Source organism: Chelon labrosus (assembly GCF_963514085.1).
Source record: "Chelon labrosus genome assembly, chromosome: 13".
Taxonomy (NCBI): domain Eukaryota; kingdom Metazoa; phylum Chordata; class Actinopteri; order Mugiliformes; family Mugilidae; genus Chelon; species Chelon labrosus.
Genome location: NC_140346.1, coordinates 22,562,125 through 22,581,964, shown reverse-complemented (window position 1 = coordinate 22,581,964; position 19,840 = coordinate 22,562,125). Strand labels below are relative to the sequence as shown.

The 19,840-nt window shown below is 43.1% G+C and overlaps 1 protein-coding gene across 1 annotated transcript in view; it reads left to right on the top strand.

Annotated features, from left to right (window-relative positions):
- The window catches only part of robo2 (roundabout, axon guidance receptor, homolog 2), a gene marked incomplete at its 5' end in the record, with an annotated part of 148,984 nt that overhangs the window by 88,667 nt on the left and 40,477 nt on the right, over nt 1-19,840 (top strand). The window contains 7 exons of the mRNA XM_084558305.1: nt 3,045-3,202; nt 3,372-3,492; nt 3,739-3,877; nt 12,636-12,772; nt 13,880-13,891; nt 17,737-17,861; nt 19,427-19,598. Coding sequence (XP_084414431.1) covers nt 3,045-3,202; nt 3,372-3,492; nt 3,739-3,877; nt 12,636-12,772; nt 13,880-13,891; nt 17,737-17,861; nt 19,427-19,598 — 864 coding nt within the window. The remainder of the gene's footprint in view (nt 1-3,044; nt 3,203-3,371; nt 3,493-3,738; nt 3,878-12,635; nt 12,773-13,879; nt 13,892-17,736; nt 17,862-19,426; nt 19,599-19,840) is intronic.

The window sequence follows — 19,840 nt, the reverse complement described above, 5'->3', positions numbered from 1 at the left end:
GAACGTCTATCAAATTGATGTGAATGTCAAAACGAGGGAGGAGGGAAATAGGTTTCAGACATCTGTGGTGTTGTGGCAGTGAGCGCAACCTTTGTGAACCAAAGCGAGGTGCGCTCCTGTAGGTGAATGTGTTTGTCAGCACTTATCTCAGTATGCAGGCTGGACGCCTCAGTCAAGGTTCCCCACTAATCTTTCCGACAAGCGGTGTCACCCTCCAGTGAGTAATATCTTGGGTGGGAGAAGAGGGCGCACTGTACAAAATATTTCTCCTCATGCCGTCCTTGCCTTGCCACCTCTGTGCTATGATGCTGGCCGTTTGTGCTGTCATTTAACTGCATCCAGCATTTCTTTTTTTTTTGTGTGCGTGTGTGTGTGCGTTCTGTATCGTTCTTAGAAACACGCACCCGAAAATATAGACCTTCCTAATGGTTCCTGGCACAGTCCTCCTCTGCCGATGTAGGACAGTCTGGTTTACAGAGTAACTGTGTGGGTGTCTGCCTTTGTGTTCTTGTTTTGGCAAAGACCTCTACTTTCAACCCCTTGGCTGCCTCACAGCGCAAGTTGCAACCTGACTCCCTCCCCTTTAAGTTTGGGGTTGTTGAAACAGTGCCAGCTGAAAGAGCAGCAAATTTGCCACGCTGTGCCCCCTGCCTGATGCTCCTTCATTCACAGCAGCCTGCTCCTCTGATATTTAGGAAATAAATAAATAAATAAATAATGTACGAGAGTGGAAAGAGGCATATTAATATTTTTCAGACATGGGTACTTTGTAGCCCGCAGCTGGATTGACAGATGTAGCGCTTGCCAACAGAGGGGCATGAATGTAAAAAAATGTATAAATATTAATAAGCAAATAAGCAAGACGGCGGAGTTTGCGGCCTGCTGGAACTCCATGGGAGGTGAGATGCTTTTTTTTTGGTGGAAGAAGAGCCGAAGGTTTCTGGGGGATACAAAGGCAATTACCTTACGTCTGTCGGGCCTAGATGCCTACAGGGCCGCAGAGTCGGAGCCAGAGTTCAGCTGCTGAAAGACGCAGATCCATTTAATGAAACACAAATCAAATACGTCTAATATAGATTAGTCTTGTTATGATGCTGCGGACATTGTACAGGTCGGCCCTTTGAGGTGCCGGCGGGCAAACATAGACTAGATATAGGATCATAGTTTAATGAAGCAGGGAAACATTGCATGGAGTGGATGAATATTCAGGTTGTATAGCGTTAACAGTGGCACGCTAACCTTGATGGCCGTGGCCTTGTAGTTAGGGTTAGAAAGAGTTCTATTGTGTGTATGGATTGTCTTTGTATCAGCCAGCCGTGATCCTCTCACCAGTGTGTCTGTTTACTTGCTTGCTGCTGTACGTAACCTGTTGTCTTTTATTTGTTCTTATTTAAATTTTTCTTTTGGTATTTCATTTAGATTGCAGGGCAGGGAGACATTTTACCGTGACGTACTGTGCGGTATTAGATTAGATTAGTCAGCATGGTGCGTGCACCGCAATGATGCACCTAATGTGTGTTTCTTTTGTCACTGTTCTGTTTCAAAGGAAATTGATTCTGACAGAATCCCATGGGTGCAATCAGCAGTGAATGGAAAGGAGCAATTAAAGCCGACGTGATCTTGAAAACAACAGCCTGTGTATGGTCCAGAACTGGGCTATGATTTTAAACAGCAGGACGTGTGTTTGTAATGCAAATATAGAGAGCCCGGTGGTGGTGGCTGTTATGCCCATCCTGGCCAGGGGGTCCGGCACACTGGAGCTGGCTAATTGCCTTAGCTCTTTAGATTAGAGGGCAGCCCTGCATAAGAGAGAAAATCTCTATCTCTACCTCTTCTGTATTCTCTCCTATTACCCCTGTGTAAAGGTTTCATTTGAATTCATGTCACACAAAAGTCCCACTCCATACCCCGGTGCATCCCCAGGATAATTGGGTTGAAAGCTTCCTCTCTTCCTCCACTCTGCTTCCCCTTGGTCTAAATAAATAAATAAGAAGACAATGGCTGTATGGCCTTCTGCAGCGAGGGTAAGAAGAGTGAATGAAGAGATGAGAGAAGCCCGGAGCGCAGGGACCAGTTATCCCCTCTTATAATCCCGGCCCTTCCTGCCATCGTCCCCTGTGCCACATGGAATTAACATAAGGACCTGTGGTGCTGCCCTTAATTTAGCCCTCCTCAAGCATCTTCAAATATCCCCCAACAAGCTCAGTCCTTTTATCCATCAGAGCAATCATGTGTCCCTTGCTGCTGCATTGATGGACACGCCGCTGAAACTGAAATTCCTAAAGTGCTACTCCGTGGATTAGATTTATTGTAGATTAAACGGAGAGAAATCTGTTTGAGCACACACAGCAGGAGGGCAAGAGCAACCCACGGTTTATACCTTCAAATCCCTGTTTTTTTATGTTTGCTCATTCGTATGGAAGTTGTGTCCTGTGTCCTGAATCCACCACAAGTCTTAGCTATTGTAACGTATTTTGAATGTTTGTGCGTCCACATTTCCATCTGCGTCCTCACTCGTGTGTTTCTTGTGTGCCGGTGGCGCGATAATGAGCTGGTGTTGTGTGTTTCACTGAACACCACGCAGGGTGAGAAGCTATCTCGGTGATGAAAGGCCTACCTGAGGGTGATTAGATACAAGGTCCCAGTTGTTCATCAGACCTCCCACTGTTTTTTGTGTGTTCGCACTTATCTGGCTGTGTGTAAGAGGGGACGTGTACATGCCACCAAAGTGAAGCGCCGTTGCCTCCCCCCGTGAGCTCTCACAAGTGAATGACACCAGGCTTCAGGGCATTCTGACTCTGTTTGTTCTGCGTCCTCCACAGGGATTTCCATTAGCTCCAATTAGCTTTCACTTGTACTTGCCCAGTCAGATGAAGCTGCACGTTGCATTTAAATAACCTAGATGAATGCGCTAGTTCCACACTGCGTTGTGCACACAACTTGAAACATATGAAAACATTTTAAAAATGGTAAAATTAAACATACGCTGTTCTCTCCAACTATCCTATTCCTAAAACGGTTTTCTAATTATTTTCCCCCCTCAGTGCTGCGAGACGACTTCAGACAAAACCCTACGGATGTGGTGGTGGCAGCCGGAGAGCCAGCAATCCTTGAGTGTGTCCCTCCCCGTGGCCATCCTGAACCCACCATCTACTGGAAGAAAGACAAAGTGCGAATTGACGACAAGGATGACAGGATAACTGTGAGTATAATTGCCATTAATAATGGTGTTAAGTACTGTAAGTAGAAGTGTTGTGGACGTTTAAGTGTCTGGGAAGCACTAATAATGGTTTGACTTGGAAAGATTGCTCTTAATGAAAGAGAAAATGTGTTGAAAACTGTGACTTAAATTCAAAATCTTTTTCGTTTAGATTCGAGGTGGGAAGCTTATGATCTCCAACACAAAAAAGAGCGATGCCGGCATGTACATCTGCGTTGGTACCAACATGGTCGGAGAAAGGGACAGCGAGACGGCGCAAGTCACGGTGTTTGGTAAGTTTTATTTCTCCAGATCTCCTGAAACCTGGTGATGCTTCAGTGTGACGTCCATCAAAATCGTTCAGGCCAAGTGTTCTAACAGATGGATTTGTTTTTTTTCCCTAATGATTTTGCAACTCTGCCAGTGAACAGAATATGAGCGATTAGAGGGCATCGTTCCACAGGAAGAGGCCACTGTAAGGAATAATGTAGCCGCGAGGTGACATAATGAAATAATTTATATCTGTGCTCATCTTGCAGAGCGACCGACCTTCCTCCGGAGGCCCATCAACCAGGTGGTCTTGGAAGAGGAGACGGTGGAGTTCCGCTGCCAGGTACAAGGAGACCCTCAACCCAATGTACGCTGGAGGAAGGATGACATTGATGTTCCTCGTGGGAGGTATGTGCTTTTAAAATCTGAAAGGTTCTGTTTTACGGATAAAATGTTCCTTAAAACAGCGATGAGATGATTTCTACTATTTTCTCTGTGTTGAATCAGAGTGTGTGTGTGTGTCTACGTGCCAGTGTGCATGCCAGTCCATGAGTTAAGTACTGACGTGACAGACTGCTCTTAATGCAATGCAAGGAGCTGTGGGGGCAATGATGTCAGTCTGAGTGACTATTTCAAACTAATGATAACTTACACTGCCATCCTTCACCTGCTGCTGTGGCTGCCAAGGGGCAATAAATACCCCTATTAGGCTGTATACAAAGCACATTACACATAGAAAAATATGACACCACCTGTCCATGCCCCAGAAATCAGAGACAGTGTGTCATGTCAAGGAAGGGGTCCGCATGAGGACAAACAGATACTGAGCTAGGCAATTAAATCTGAGTGACAGCTAAGTGATCCGGGAAGCCAAAATGTGGACGTTTAGAGCAGAAAAATGTGCCACGTTGTAAAGCAGTGACGGATAGAATGACAGGAGATACGAAGAGATGGAGTATAGCAGCTGACGTGACCCTCATGTGTCTGTGTACGAGTGCAGCTGTTCAGAGAAATACTTGGCACAGACACCTCAGAAACCTGGAAGATAATCACTACCTCCTATACGCGTTTAACCTCGCTCAGTCTGCGTATCATCACAGACACGACGCATGCAATCACTCACACTTGCAAAAACAGAAACTGATGTTAGGAAAATGCAGTAAAAGTCTGTAATTTGTACAGAAAGGATAGCCGCACCGCCAACTGCAGCCTGTCTCACTTCCTGTTAAAAGCCACTGATGATATGGTGATACTGTTCTTATTGGGTCTTGTGTGCCGGCCTATTGCTTCAGTGTGAGTCACTTGACTCACAGTCAACAGCAGTGTCATTGTAAGGAGTGGACTTCAAAGAGACCATGTTCTGTTTCCAGCCAGCAGGCCAGTCACACACGGCTTGGATCACCTCATAAAACATACACTCAGTGGACCTGACATCTCTCAAGGCAAGCCAGGGAGCTGAGCGTAGGCGGGTTGTTTGTGTCTGATAAGGATTTGGTTCACTGGGCAGTGGAACATGAGCTCTGTGCCAAAGCAAACACATAAAAGTATTTCACTCATGTCTTTGATAGGGAGTTGGCCCAGGAAATGAGTTCATTTTGTACACTAATTAACAGATTTATAACCGAGTAGGATGAGTGTCATGTGCCTGCGTCCCTCCTAACTGTGTCATCCTTTTGAAGTCTTGCCTTATTTGGATGAGATGCACATGAAAAAAGATACTGCCAAAATTAATAAACATTAAATATTCCAGCATTTCTGTTTGGTTCTCATTAGAACATAAAAACTTTCATTTTGCTGGCTATGTTTTATTCTCCCAGTTTTGCTTTGAAGCAAAAAAATCGAGCATAAAAACCCAGGCGATATTCTAATTCTGACATTTTCTGTTCGCCTTTGTTGCCTGCCAAAGAGAAGCCTCCTCATATTGTTAAGTCATAATCTGTTCCGGCTTTCTCTACTGCTTATCCTCGCTTAATAAACATCAAACAGGGCTTCTCTCTGACTGACAGAGGAATTGTTAAAATTGTCTTGCAAGAATAGTTTCCAGTTTGATAACCGGCTCGCAAGAAGAAGAAGAAGAAATAAAAACACACCATTGTGTCATCACACTCGAGTCCTCTCCAGCTGCACTGGTCTCTACCATAGGAATAAAGAAGATCAAGCAGTACTCCACACAGTGGGGAATGGTCTTTGTTTGCTCTTTATCCAAAAAGGTTACACTGCCCTTATTATTATGATAAGCCGTAGAAAGAGGGGCAACTTAGCAAGACTGCTCCTCTTTACCATCAATTTGTTTCAACTTGTCTTTACTGCTCCCTTCACATGCCTGCGTTTCTCTGTGGATATCTGCGTGCGCTGCTTGTATGCGAGGATGAAGGGAAATGGAGCCTCAGCTGAGTAAACAGGTTGTTAATATGCTCAGTGGTTCCAGCAGCCTCCCAGGCAAACACACACACACACACACACTGGCACATAGACATAAAGCACGCCAGGATGGCAGTGGCTTCAGCCTCTCTGTGGGATAGAAGAGGAGATAGAGACGGCACAAGAATGGTTTCAATTAGAGGACAAAGACAATAGCACTGCTGTTTCCACTGAGTTTGTAAAAAAAAAACTAAGAGATAAATCACAGAACGGTCGTATCTACTCCAGGATACTCGTCTTTGGTAGCGCAATAAAATAGGTCAAATCCATTTTTTTGTATATATTATGATGAGACATCCCTGGAGATATCACTGTGGAACTATTAAAATGACAGCCTGCTACACGTCAAAGTAAACAGCTAGAAACTGTAAATTAAAAATGAATGTCACATTGTTATGATGATGCAGAACAAATATATTTATTTATCCGCTCAGGGGACTTTTAAATTGATTGAGAGAGAACATTATTTGGGTTAAATTGCATTACTTTTTGCACACTTCAGAGGAGACCAACTCCCAAAATCAATATTCTTAGGAGAGGAAGGGTTTGCAAAACCTATTCTGAGTGCCAAATATATATATCATGAAATTATCAAGTGGTTCTTTCCGCAGCCTGTTACACATTTAAAGAAAGTGTAATTTCCTGTGAGATGATACTGTTTAATACACGTGGTTCGCTCACAGATTAAATTACTTATAGGAACCCGTGTTTGCCTCCGCCAAATAATGAATTGCTTTCATTTCAGCTGTAACAGTTATCGTAGCTGAAATTAAACCTGCCCGGCTTCTGGGTTCTTATTGCCGTAATGACTTTCCTCCTGTCCTTCGCCTGTGCTCCCAAATAGCACCGTAAGTTGCCACGGGGTCAGAGAAACCTTTTCAACTTCCTCTGTTGTCACTCAGAGCTCTAAACTGTGTGCTCAGCTAATTAAACTAAAACTCAAGGTGTCTCTCAGGACAGGACCTAAATTATGACAGACCCAGTAAGTGTGCTGAAAAACAGTAGGTAATTGGGGCTTTAATTATGACTGGGGTAGGAGAAAAAAAAAATATATATATATATATCAACTACCTGTGCTCCAGGCGGGATTAAAATCTCTGACCAGCACATGTAATATTAAAACCGCCCAGCCTCCCCTTTATGAATCTGGTGCGAGTGTAGCTCTTTTCTTTTAGCAATATACATAAGATTAGATTCACATGGATGAGCAGTGTGTCCTCTCTGGGGAAAACCACTGGCATCTGTCTTCAGACAGGTGGATTTCATTGTCAAGATTATGACAGACAGCACCGTGCTCTCCAATTATGTTACTGAATTGTATAATTATTTATGTTTAGTCCATTCTTACCCGGCCACTTATTTCTGTAAACGTGTCTTAACGTGGATTAATATCGGTATCAGATTCATTTGTCGAGCATCTCTGCAGAATCTTTGTTAAAGCCAGAATAACTTCGAGAGCCAGGAGAGGAGTACTAGAGAGCTTTGTGTCTCAAAATGGAAGAGATTCAACCACAGTCTGTGCACGGCAATGAAAAGACTTGTATTATCTCCCACTGCCTACCAGCTCAGTGTGTGGCCCATGTCTTTCCCTTCTTTGGTTTCTCCTCATTTGCTCTGGTACCTTGTGCCCTCTCCTGTGCCTTATCAGAGCCCCTTTGGTCTGGCAGTCCATCTGTATTCAGGCCCCCCAGTCCCTGTTGACCTCCACAGCGCAGCCCCTGCAACATTCAGCAGAAAAAAAGCCTTTCTTTCTGACTCAATTCCTTTGTGGTGTGTGTGTGCGCGAGTTTGTGTATGATAGAGGTGTGTGGGTCATTCTATTTGAGAGAGCTGTTAAAGCTAGTGTGACAGGAGCGCCTGTGTTATGCTGACCATCCAGTTTAGGTGATTTCTCACCTCTGCAACTCAGCAGAATGAAAAGAGGGACGGCTATGGTTCCTGTCTCCATTACTTCCCTTGATATATAAGTGGATACATCTGGTATTTATGAGTGCGCGTGTAAAGGGGGTTGGCGAGTCGAATGGCTGCGGGATGATCAGGGGATATATTTACCTTTTATTGACACTGATTTTGTCAACTGCAAAGTAATCTGTTGCAACGAAAGCACAAATAATATGTCATCATATATGTATAGGTCCATGAATGTTTGACACATTTTTGGTATTTTAGCTGTTGACCACTTTTGAGCTACAGAAAATAAGGGTCTTTTGTATTAAATTGGTTTTACATATCGGGACCTTTCCTCCTATTTAATTGTGAATAACCTAAAATTGATGGTGGAAGTCTGAACTATAGGCCTAGGCATCATATAACAGCAACAAGAATATACACCGGCCAGCCACGACATTATGACTGGGAGAAGTGAATAACATTGACCATCTTGTGACAATTCAGTGTTTTGCTGGGAAACATTTGGGCCTGGCATTTGTGTGGATGCTACTTAGACATGTACCACCCACCTAGACCAGACCAGGCACCTCCACCCCATAGGAATGACAAAAAAACAACAACACCAAAGCGGTTTAGGAACAACTAAAAAAAAACTGAAAAACAGCACAAGGTGTTGACCTGGCCTCCAAATTCACTAGTGGCCCTTCCTCTCAACCCATTGGACCCAAATGTCTCTGGTGAGTCTTTGGTCAGTGAGCTTTGCTTTACTGTTTCTTTTTCTGTTCTCCAAATCTTTCCCGTAAAATCATGATCCCTGCCCCAAACCATTTGGACTAAGTAAAGACTGCACTGTTCATATTCCTTCTAAATATGAAACTAAAAAATAGAAAAATCCTCACAAGCCTCCAACCTAATCATAAAGGCTGGAATATTACCAAACTGTTTTATGATTAATGCTGGGCTAAGGTGTTGAATGTCAGTTGGACTGTTGGGATGGCCGTGACCCTGCTATGCAGTGAACGGTGCCAGGAACCAGCATAGAGCTCTGGCTACGGGCCTTACTAAAGCAAGATGGACAGTGATTGTCGCTAATTGATTCCTTCTTATGGTTGACAGCGCCCGGGCAGGTACAGTAGACTGCAGCTCCTTTGATCAGGATGAGGTAAAGTAGTAGTCAGATGCTGTGAAACTGGATCAGACTGTCAGAATGAAATGGAGCAGAGAGGGGGACTTTGTGTCAGAGCAGTCAGGCTAGAGAGCAAGCTGGAATTAGTCTTTTAGTGAATCTTGAGGCTGACTCATGTGCTTAGAGTTGGCACTCAGTCCTTCTGCCTGCCAGTGAACCCATTCACATGTACGCACAGAGGCCAGGCAGATAAGATCCTCTCAAGTTGAATCATTTCATAGAGATAAGATTTTTCTTAATGTGAGCGAATTGGCACAAGTCTTAATGCTGAACACGGGCAACTGTGTTCCAGACAGACAGTTCAAAGACAAAACCTCTAATGTGATCTGGATGATTTTTTTTGATATATATTGCTTTTAAAGTGTGTCCAGTAAAGTTTTCATCTCTGTGCAGTAAACACATCAAGTTGATGAAACCCCCACCCCCAAAAAATGCCTCTTTGTTTTGGCACTTGCTTACATTCCCATCACTCCTCATCTCCCCGCATGAGTGAATGACTCTGCATATGTGTGGATTTGTGTCGGATGATTGTATACTTTGTTCTCTGTGTGAGCGCACGTACAGTGTGCTGCCTTTGCACTCAAAAAAACGAGAGAGGGTCCATCGGGGTGAACTTGGCTCTCCTATCCTTTCCACAGCCCTTGTACATGTGCAATTACATTCCTCCTCTAATAGAGAACAGAGCTTTCCCCCAATCCAGTCGCAATAAAGAGCTACTGTTCCCTCTCTGTGTGTACTTACATGTGTGTGTGGCTACAACTGCCTCTTATCCCTGAGTATTTCCACTCATCTTGTCATCTAGGCTCATTCCATATGGGAAGTTGATTACAGATTGATTGGGCTCATGTCCCTGTAATAAGTCACGGACCAGCCTGAGGTTCTGTTTTGAGATACTGATGGAGACCGGTCTAAGAACAATAACGATGTTGTTCAGTGTGTGCGTATCTGGGGCTCAGTCAAGACTATGGAACCCTGAATGGGCACTTGAACTGTTCCTGTGAGTGATGACTGTTTGTAGCTCTCATGAATAACCTTAACAAAAACCAAAACGACAAAGTTAAACTTAAACCATAAGCATTGTAGCAATATAGTCTGCACATCATCATAGAAAGTGAAGCTGAGAACCTCCCCATACGTGTGATAATCTGCTGAGCTGCCGTCTTTCACATACACAGGCATAACATTATGACCACTGACAGGAGAAGTGAATAACATTGACCATCTTGTGACAGTTCAATGTTCTGCTGGGAAACTTTTGAACCTGGCATTCATTCGTGTGGATGCTACTTAGACATGTACCACCCACCTAGACCAGACCAGGCACCCCCACCCCATATCACCTGGCCTCCAAATTCACTAGATCCCAAACTGATCAAGTATCAGATTCACAACTGTTTTGGAGGCACAAGGGAGACCCACACAATTTTAGGAAGGTGGTCATAATGTTATGCCTGATCGGTGTATGTTTGCTGTTCACTAGCAAGCATTGGCAACAAGCTATCTAACACTAAGATGCTTTGTCCTACATAGATTTTTGCTTGTTTTTGATGGCAGTGAGAGGAGGTCTCTAAATGTGTGTGGTAAACCATTGACGATTTATCTTGTGTCAACATCAAGTCAGCTTTCTTTAAAATTTTGATAAATGCAATAAGATTGGATGGAAAATAAGCCAGAAAAAATGTTGTAAAAGCCTCTTTGTTGACATGTCTGGTTAGTGTGGCTTGATTAAAAACACTGGGAATAATTTGCTCATTCTTTAATCATAGTTTGGTCTGAGTCCTAACTTGTCCTTGCCACTCTTTAGCTCACTTCCTCTTTCAAGTCAGGAGTTCAAGTCGTGCTATCCAAGCCGCCTGGGGAGCAGGGTATCGATAGACACTCTGGCCTTTGACTTGTTTGGTTTTCATCTGACAGCAGGCGTGTTCCAAAAATGTGCTGCATCATTCCTTCGGATGGTTCTCACTCGGTTTCAACAATAAACGTTCTATCCTCACCCCCCACCTCCCCCCAGCATTACCTGAACTGTACATCCCCTGTCTCTAGAACAAAGCATTCAGTCATGACTCAGTCAAATAATCATTACGGCTCCTTAAGTACCTGTGTGGAGAGGTGGAACTGGCAGTCATAGTTGAGGAATGTACTTCAATAAAGCTGCCTTTGAATGCTTGCTCAGGATATGTCATGGCAGCAGGTAAAAATAATAAATAAAATAAGAGATGGATAGACAGGATAAATTAGTTTTGCAGCTGGCAGTGCCAAACAGCCATCAGTACACCTGAGCGGGGGGGGGGGGTCTTTCCCACTCTGAGGAAAATGGACCATAGCATACTGTTACCCTAAAGTAATTTCTGAAAGTATTACTGTAAACCTGAGTTTGTTGCCAGATCCACCTGTCTAAGGTCAAAGTATAATTTATATTTTCATTAAATAAAAAAAAATAATCTCTTTAAAAACCCCAAACCAAAGAAGATCCAATACTTATTTTATGTATAGCCAACGCCCAATGCAGTGTATTCCTCTGTGCCGTAAAGCTCTATTGTCATCTAAAACCTATTTAAAACAAATAAAATAGTGGCTAGACTGGACCGTATATTTCTTCATTACAGCGAACATGGCCAGTGTAGTTTGTTCTAAAACAACTCTGTGTTGGGTATTTTAAATCTCTAAAGGGTTAGCTCTGTGTTGGGCTGACATCGCTGCTCTTGGCTGTTTTATGTGTTTTTAATAGTCGTCGGAGTACGAGTATGGAGTTTTATGGCATATTGGCATGCGCTTTAATAAAAGGGTAAAACATTATCAGGCCTTTTCTTCAAAGCCCCCTAAGTGGATTTGAAAAATTCTCACCAATTCCATCAAGGTCTACTTTTCTTTTAAAAATAATGATATAAATATTCTCTAGTCATCACAGCGTCTTTAACAGAGGCATCTTAGTTTTAGGCTCTTACCCACTGGTCCTTTTTATTATCATGTCTCTTGGTGTCTGTGAGTAACAGACTGTGGACAGCAGAGGGTTGTCAGCCTGACACAGACTCACCGTCTTTACTAGCCCACTACCAAACCACTTCCAGGCCAGCCCCCCTCATCAGTTCCAACTGTACGACTGTAGCAACAAACCAGAGCGGCATCATCCCCGTTACAGTTCACCCAGATCGGCACAAGTATTTGATTACTGCAGTGGAACTGAAATTGGGACCAGCTTTGCCTTAGCTTAGCATAGCTGCTATATTGATTTACTAATAAGATGTAGCTCTATATATGTTCGCTGAACCAGTACATTCACATGTAAAAGAGACACAGCTATGCACACAGACACAAATCCCTCAATATGATTTAAACATATACATTTATACATATATATATATATATATATATATATATGTACAAGACATCTCATGAATATTGAATGGCCTTTGAGATTTCCAACTGAATACATACCTCTCTGTGTACTGTGTGTCATTGCTGAATAATTGATCCTTCTCCTTGAAATCTCCATTTGTCAGAATGAACAATTGTGCTTCTCCACACTGAGAGGGAAAAAAAACCTTCCTACGAAATGTTGAAGCGAGATTTATTTGTTACAGGGTTAACGTCTGGCCTGAATTCACAGGTATTTGCCTTTAATGGCAAACTGGCAGCTTGAATTTCACCATTCTCCATCTTTGATTACAGGTACGAGATCAAGTATGACAAGGACGACTATGTGCTGAGGGTGAAGAAGGCTTCCGTTAACGATGAGGGCACGTTCACCTGCGTGGCAGAAAACCGCGTGGGCAAGCTTGAGGCGTCCGCGACTCTCACGGTCAGAGGTATGAAACACCTTTGTTCCTTTTTTTCTTTCACCACATTGCCTTGCACTAACAGCACATAGACGCGTCACGGATCGCTGAGGTTATTGTTCTTGCGCACCAATATGAGGTTTAGATTGGGGGGGGGGGGGGGGGGGTCCGCTCCATGGGGACTCCTTTCCACAAATGGAAATGCAGAACGCTGACTCCCATAGCCAAAAGAGATGTAGACAGTCTATGAATCTCTTTAATTATTTACATTTCCGAGTGCAGCGTCGACACAGTCTGCCACCCCGCCCCCCCTCTCGTCGTGGTGGTCTGCTGGCCACGGCCCTCTCCATGCTGTAACCACCCAGTCAGCAAAGCCATTTCACAGATTACTGGTGCACACCGTCAGCGCCACACCTGGGGTTTGCAAGGTTAATAAAAACATTCTAACCATAATTTCCCTCTTTTCACCACTTTCATTCTTCCATTAAACCCAAGTGTTTAAAGTCTCTGTGGAGCGCTTTAGAGCGACAAAGGGGGGGGCAGAGGGAGGTAAAACAAGGTCTTGGTTGACTAATCTTTTTTACCTTTTTGGAAGCTAGATTTGTGTGAGACACATCTTAGTGTTTTACTTCACAGTGAGGACACACAGGGACACAGAGGAAACACTCGGGAGGCTCTACCTGCAGAAATTCTTCCTCTCTTAGCATTTCAGAAGATGGAGTCTCTACATGCTGAGTTTCTTTGCTCACTCTCTTTTCCTCAATCAGCAGTTGTGACAAACACATATTCGCCTTGCAATGACAAACACACACCACCCATGCAATTGAAGATTTCATTGATGCAGACAGAGAAGTTTCAGTTGAATGTTTGTCCCTGAAGAGCAAAAAGATATTTGAACACAGTGAAAGAAATTGTGACCGCCAGGCTGTCTATATCAGTGGACTCATGCTACTGGATCTTCTCTGTCGCGCATACACTGTTCCAGAAGTGTGTTGGCCCCAACAACAACAACAACATATCATTCATTCTGATTTTGATTTCTATTTTTTTTTCTTTTCTTTTTTTTTTTCTTTTATATGTTTGTGTGTCTCAATTTGTTTCTTTTGTGTATCCACTCCACCATTGTTGTGTCTCCAGCTCGCCCTGTCGGTAAGTACCCATCCTTCTGATTTGACCCCCATCCTGCATGCCTTCTCCATACACACCACTGCATCTGACTGCTTGACAATCAGTTACTGTGGCTTTAGCGTAACCGTGCTGGACTAACACGGGTGTTGCATCAAATCGTCGTCTCTTAGAATTGTTTAGAAAATCAAATGGTTGTGCAATCTTTGGGGATTTTACAGCTCTGGCTCAATTACTAACATGGAAAATACGACCTATTACTCTTGATTCAGTGCAATGCATACTTTGTTTGTAAGCCTGACGGAAATCAAAGCTCAAAGGAAACGCTATATTGATTTTGTTTCCATATGGAGTCCAGACTAGGGTGAGTTCACTTTAATTTCAGTAGGTTTATGTCAATATGTTTGGAGAATCTAAATTAATTGGACAGACACCTTGACGTCAAACAAAATATTCATATTTCAATCGAACAAATGTAAAACGGATGCTTGTCTACGTAGCAAAGTGCTCAGATTTCACTTCTTTATTTTGACTTTCTTCGTAATATTTGGTTCCCAGATAACCGGGCAGTACCTTGAACCGTGTAATGACTCTGCAACTGTGTATATGGCTGAATTCAACCTGTATACCTTCATACTCTCTGAGGAACGGCTCCGTGCCAAAACATTTCAGCCAATTTTTTTGTGATGTGAGCCAAAATAAGTAAGTGAAATGTGAGTTTTCTGTCGTCCTTGATTTTGGACCTTTGAGATGTTTAACTTTTTTAGCACTCCGTACCAGATTTCACTTTTTGCACCATATGTGTTAGACTTGATTAACACCTTAGTATAGCAGTATTTTAACTTAAAAGTAGCATAAACCAGTGTTGCTCTAAACTTAAAGCCTGCTCTTTACAAAGACTGAGTGGGCTGGCAGTCTAATAGTCTCAGACATTGTCATCTCATATGGTCCAGGACGTGTTTAACTTGCATGTCTTGCGGCCATCTGTGGAGTTTTGGAACGCGTGGCTGAGATCTGCTTGTTTTGGACGAGCTTCTTTCCTCGGAGCCCCACAACACAGAGCTGCTAATCTCGCTTTATTTCCCTACAGATAGAGGCAGGTCAAGGTAGAACCAAATTGGATACACTTAAGGTGTTCGATTGTTAGAGGGTGTAAGTGAAAATAAGCATCTCGAGAGAAAAAGGTGTGATTTTGAGGGCAGGAACAGGAGGACAAATAATGGAGAGGGAAAGAATGGCAGAAGTTTGTGTCAAGGCAAGCTTGACTGGCAGAAAAAAAAAACAGACTCTGTCTCAGTCGCAGGACTTCGGCTGCCAAAACAGCAGTGGCTGTCCTACAATTGTCAAACTGTCAGCTCCCGAGAAGATGGAGGAAATTACACATTCAATCTGCCTGTGGGAAGAGACAGTAATTGCTGTCAACTTTTGAATAAAATATGATTGAATGTGGGATTTTAAAGGAGGAAGAAATGTTTTTGTGCCTGAGTGTGCTGAATGGGTCTCCGTCTCTTTGTCCATTTGTTCTTTTCACCCTGACTGCTGTTTTATGTTGAACCCTCTCCAAACCAGGCAGATGTGACTTGTCATGAATTAAATATGAGCCCCTGATCATGTGTTTCCTTAGGAGGGGACAGGAAGGAGCTTCTCATATGTCATTAAGGGTCTCGGAATCAAAACAGAGCCAGGATGAGTTAGCCCCGGGAGCCAAGCTGTGCAGCCGTCACGCACAGACTTCCCCTTGATACACCTGAATTTTTTGATCCATGCATCTCAGTGGGCCTCCATCTCATTCTTAGGTCCATCCCCATCACCTTTCCAGTGAAGATTTTATTCATTTTTCAAATATAGTTTAAAAGATAGAGAAGAAGAAGATGGAAGTTGTGCCACATGTATAATTTTAGCTCATATTTAATCCAAAAAAAAAAAAAAAACGGCTTTATTATTTGTTTTTTGACCAGTTATCAGTAAGTCAAATGTTTCAGTACAATAGGGAAGAGGAATCACATTTGCTTAAAGCCTGATTAAAAGTTAACAGCTATAAAAATAATAATTCACAAACAGATTTTGATCTTTTATCAGATTTTAACATCCAGCTACAAAGAATCATACAAGAAAACATCTTTTTCTTTCCATTTTGTAAATTTCTGAATATAAGAGAGAGTTCACTAATAAAGACGAAGTGAGGAAGGACAGGGCCGGTCAGCACAATGATAGAAACCATTCTATAAGGTGTGAAACCATATTTTTAGCGAGTAGTTAGCAATGCAGTGTGTGTGTGTGTGGGGTGGAACAGAGCAGAAGATGAAAAAGAGAGGAACGGAGTCCTTGCCAGAACATGATTTAGGAGCTCTGTATCAAGCCCAGCATTGTGAGAGCCACAAGATATCCAAGCCGCAGAAGGCCAAACGGGAAGGCAGTAAATCTGTTGCCATCTGTACCATTCCCAACTGTGTGTATCTTTGACAAATACACACCCCCCAAAAAGGGATTACATGAAGAAACCAGCCAAATGGGAAGAATTTGGTCTCACCAGAACCAGCTGGCTTATCAGTGAAAGGACTTACAAAGAAATCAAAAGAAACAGAAAGGGTGCAAGATGTTGCATTGCGACAAGTCATATTTCTTGTCATAAAAATTTAGTTCAATCTTTAGAAATGTTTCCATTTCCCATATTGTTTGTCTGTGGCCCATTGTCAGCTCTCGCTTGAGGTTATGGCTGCAACTTGGGGTCCTTAATCTGTTGACTTTCATTATCTCTGCAGGAACCATGTTTCCTCCTATGATAGACTTGACGTTGATGTCTTATCTTGGCAAACAATGGCAGCTGTAAACATGGCCCCCAGTGGCAGCCACAGAACAAACAAGTGGAGGCCTTAGGTCATGCAGAAGATTACCACTTTGCAATGTTTAAAGATATTCAGACATCTAGTTCTGTACCAGAGTTAACTAAACTAATAGTGTTTGTTTCTGTAATTCTGATGCTCATTTCGTATTTGCTTGTTAAAAAGAAATAAGTTTGGTATGAAATCCTACCTCCCTCCCCCGCCATCAAGGACCGACCAGGGAGTAAACGGAGGCAACGCTGCCCACCAAAAGAACTCGTATCGAATCTTTAAACTCCTGTCCTTATTATTGAACTGCATCTGTCAAGTTGTCAGTCAGAAATGTCTCACTCTGTCCCAAGTGCGAGCCTGTGACAACTGGTCTGGCTGCTGATAGAGTTGTGAATATTGACTGAGAAAGCTCCACGCTGCGATTTCAAACTTTGATAGCTTTTCCAGCCTTTTCTCTCTTTGATGGAGAGGTGTTGGCTTGAAGTGCGGTAAACACAGAAACAGCCTTTTCTGTTTTCACTCCCTCTTGATACAGCTTTGATCAGAAGTTGTATCAGACCTGGACTTTTATATGAGATGCATTTTTGATGCAGAGTAAATCCTACATATGGAAAGCCAGACACAATTAACCCTACATGTCTATACCTGTCTATACCGTAGTTTTGGATGTTTCCGGGGCATGGGTGTGCCTTTGTGTTGTCTCAGATTTAAAACGCCATTGTGACTGAGGCGCTTTCTTGTCTGAATGCCGATGTGACTGTCATTCATTCAGCTTTAGTCTCACCTGGATGAATGGCCAACCTGGTTGCCATGGCAGTGATAGTCATGATAGTCACTGGTTCCCCCGTTCAGAGCAAAAGACCGATATAACGCTGCATGGAAGCTCTGTATGGCACTCCCATTTTGATTTGGTGGTGTGGTATATTGCTTGTTCTTGCTTGAAGTCTCTACGACCTGATAACTTCCAGCCCTGATGTTTGGCCTCGCTGTACGTTATGCTGGTCTAACATTGCTTCTTTGACCCTTTGACTTCAGCCGCGCCCCAGTTTGTCATCCGTCCAAGGGACCAAATTGTGTCACAAGGCCGAACTGCCACCTTCCCATGTGAAACCAAAGGAAATCCTCAGCCTGCTGTCTTCTGGCAAAAGGAAGGAAGTCAAGTAAGAGCAAAAGTTTATTTTTTTCCATCATTTCTTACAGGTGAAAACATATCGCTCTCTTAGTATGCAGCTCATATTATCTACTGTTCATCTATTGATATCAACACTCAGTACTTTGTTTCCCTCCCCCCCGGCTGTATGCACAATTGCTGTGTGCTTATGATTCGTTTCTGAAACACACACACACACACGCACAGCACTTCAAACTGCACTATCTGTCGTCAGTATCTTTACTGCAGACACACAGATACACCTTTGTTCTCAGGAGCAGCCAAACGACAGCGGGCCTGCCAAAGTGCTAATCGGTTTTCTGTGACCCTGAACTGATAAGAACGATCCTATCCCTCACACAGGCAGATAACCCATTCAAATACCTGGGTGTCCTCACAACGGTCAACAACGGTGCCAATTAGGAGCCTGTAGGGGCTTGTAGATGAGCCAGAGATATGATTCAGCTCTGCTGGCTACGGTTGAAACATGCAAACACACACACACACACACACACACACACATTGCCCTCAGGCCAACAATTCCAACAAAGTTGTCTCGAAATTGAGATACACGGTTACATGTTCACGTAAACATTTTGTGTAATACTTTCCCACCGATTTGTGACCTAAAGCGTCATGAGTCAGAGCCACTGAGTAATGTTGTGAACTTTTATCCGGAGCATGTCTCACTTTGTCATTAAAGATGAGGCTTTTGAAATGATTACAGTACAAACGCTTTGAAACAAGCCGTTGCACATCCTCGACATCTCGGCACTTGACTCTGTCCTTGTGTTTGTCGAGGCTTTTTCAGTCTCTACCACAGTCATGTGGAAGGCATGCGAAGGGTATTTGTTGAGAGAGCAAATTAAAGCTAATTAAGTTTAGTAATTAGATTACACAAAGGCATTTGTCCCACACTTGAGGATAATGGAGTGTACATATAATAATTTGTTTTTTAGGTTTAATTAAATAGATCTAATGTATGCAGGTTCTGTTTGGGAATCGTATAAAAACAATACCACAGAAGAAAAAGCTGGTGGCTCCATAGCTTATCAGAAAAGAAATAGTGTTGATGTTTTGTTGTCAGTCCCCTGATCCCCAGTGTATTTACTCTGAAAGACATGATTGCACCTTCCTCTTTAGCTATTATATATATTGCATTATATTCAGTAGAGGTTCAGCTCGTATAGGGTGGTCTTTGGGCAACAAAAAAAAAAAAAAGGAGCAGCCGAAAACCACTGTGGAATTAAAGCAGAGAGGAAAATAGTCATGAAGCCAACAAGAGCAAAGGATGCCTTTGTAACAGAGTGGAGCCTCTGGCTTGGCCCAAGTATAAATATGAAACCAAATCATCAAACTCTATACATGTTGTGCAGTTTCTGAGGTTGGTTAACCAAGTGATAGATTTGAGAGCCTGCTCACGCTGTAGCGGTAATAGCCTAATGCTTTGTATGTGTGCGCAGTATATATATGTGTGAGTTTTATGGCAGTGGGTGTGTGAGCGGTTTTGTAATCTTTCCAGGTTGTTCTGGTTCCATGTTCTCTCTAATTGGCTGTTTGTTCCACTTCCTGCAGAATCTGCTCTTTCCCAACCAACCCCAGCAGCCCAACAGTCGCTTTTCGGTGTCGCCCAGCGGAGATCTGACCATCTCATCTGTGCAGCGGGCAGATGCCGGTTACTATATTTGCCAGGCCCTGACCGTCGCAGGCAGCATCCTCGCCAAGGCTCAACTGGAGGTCACAGATGGTGAGGGAAAACTGACGTGTAACTTCTTTCTTGCCAGCACACTGCTGCACACTAGCGCATGCCTTAACACCACTGGAAACAGGGCGAAACTGGTGCAGCGTCATCAAACAAGTTATTTATGACATTAAAGGCATCGGATTTCAGACTGTCACGCTTTGCTGCAACATCTTTCTTGCCTTGTTGAGTTTAAGTGGGGATTTCATCTTTAACAGCTTTGAAAGTTTACATTAGGTACACAAGTA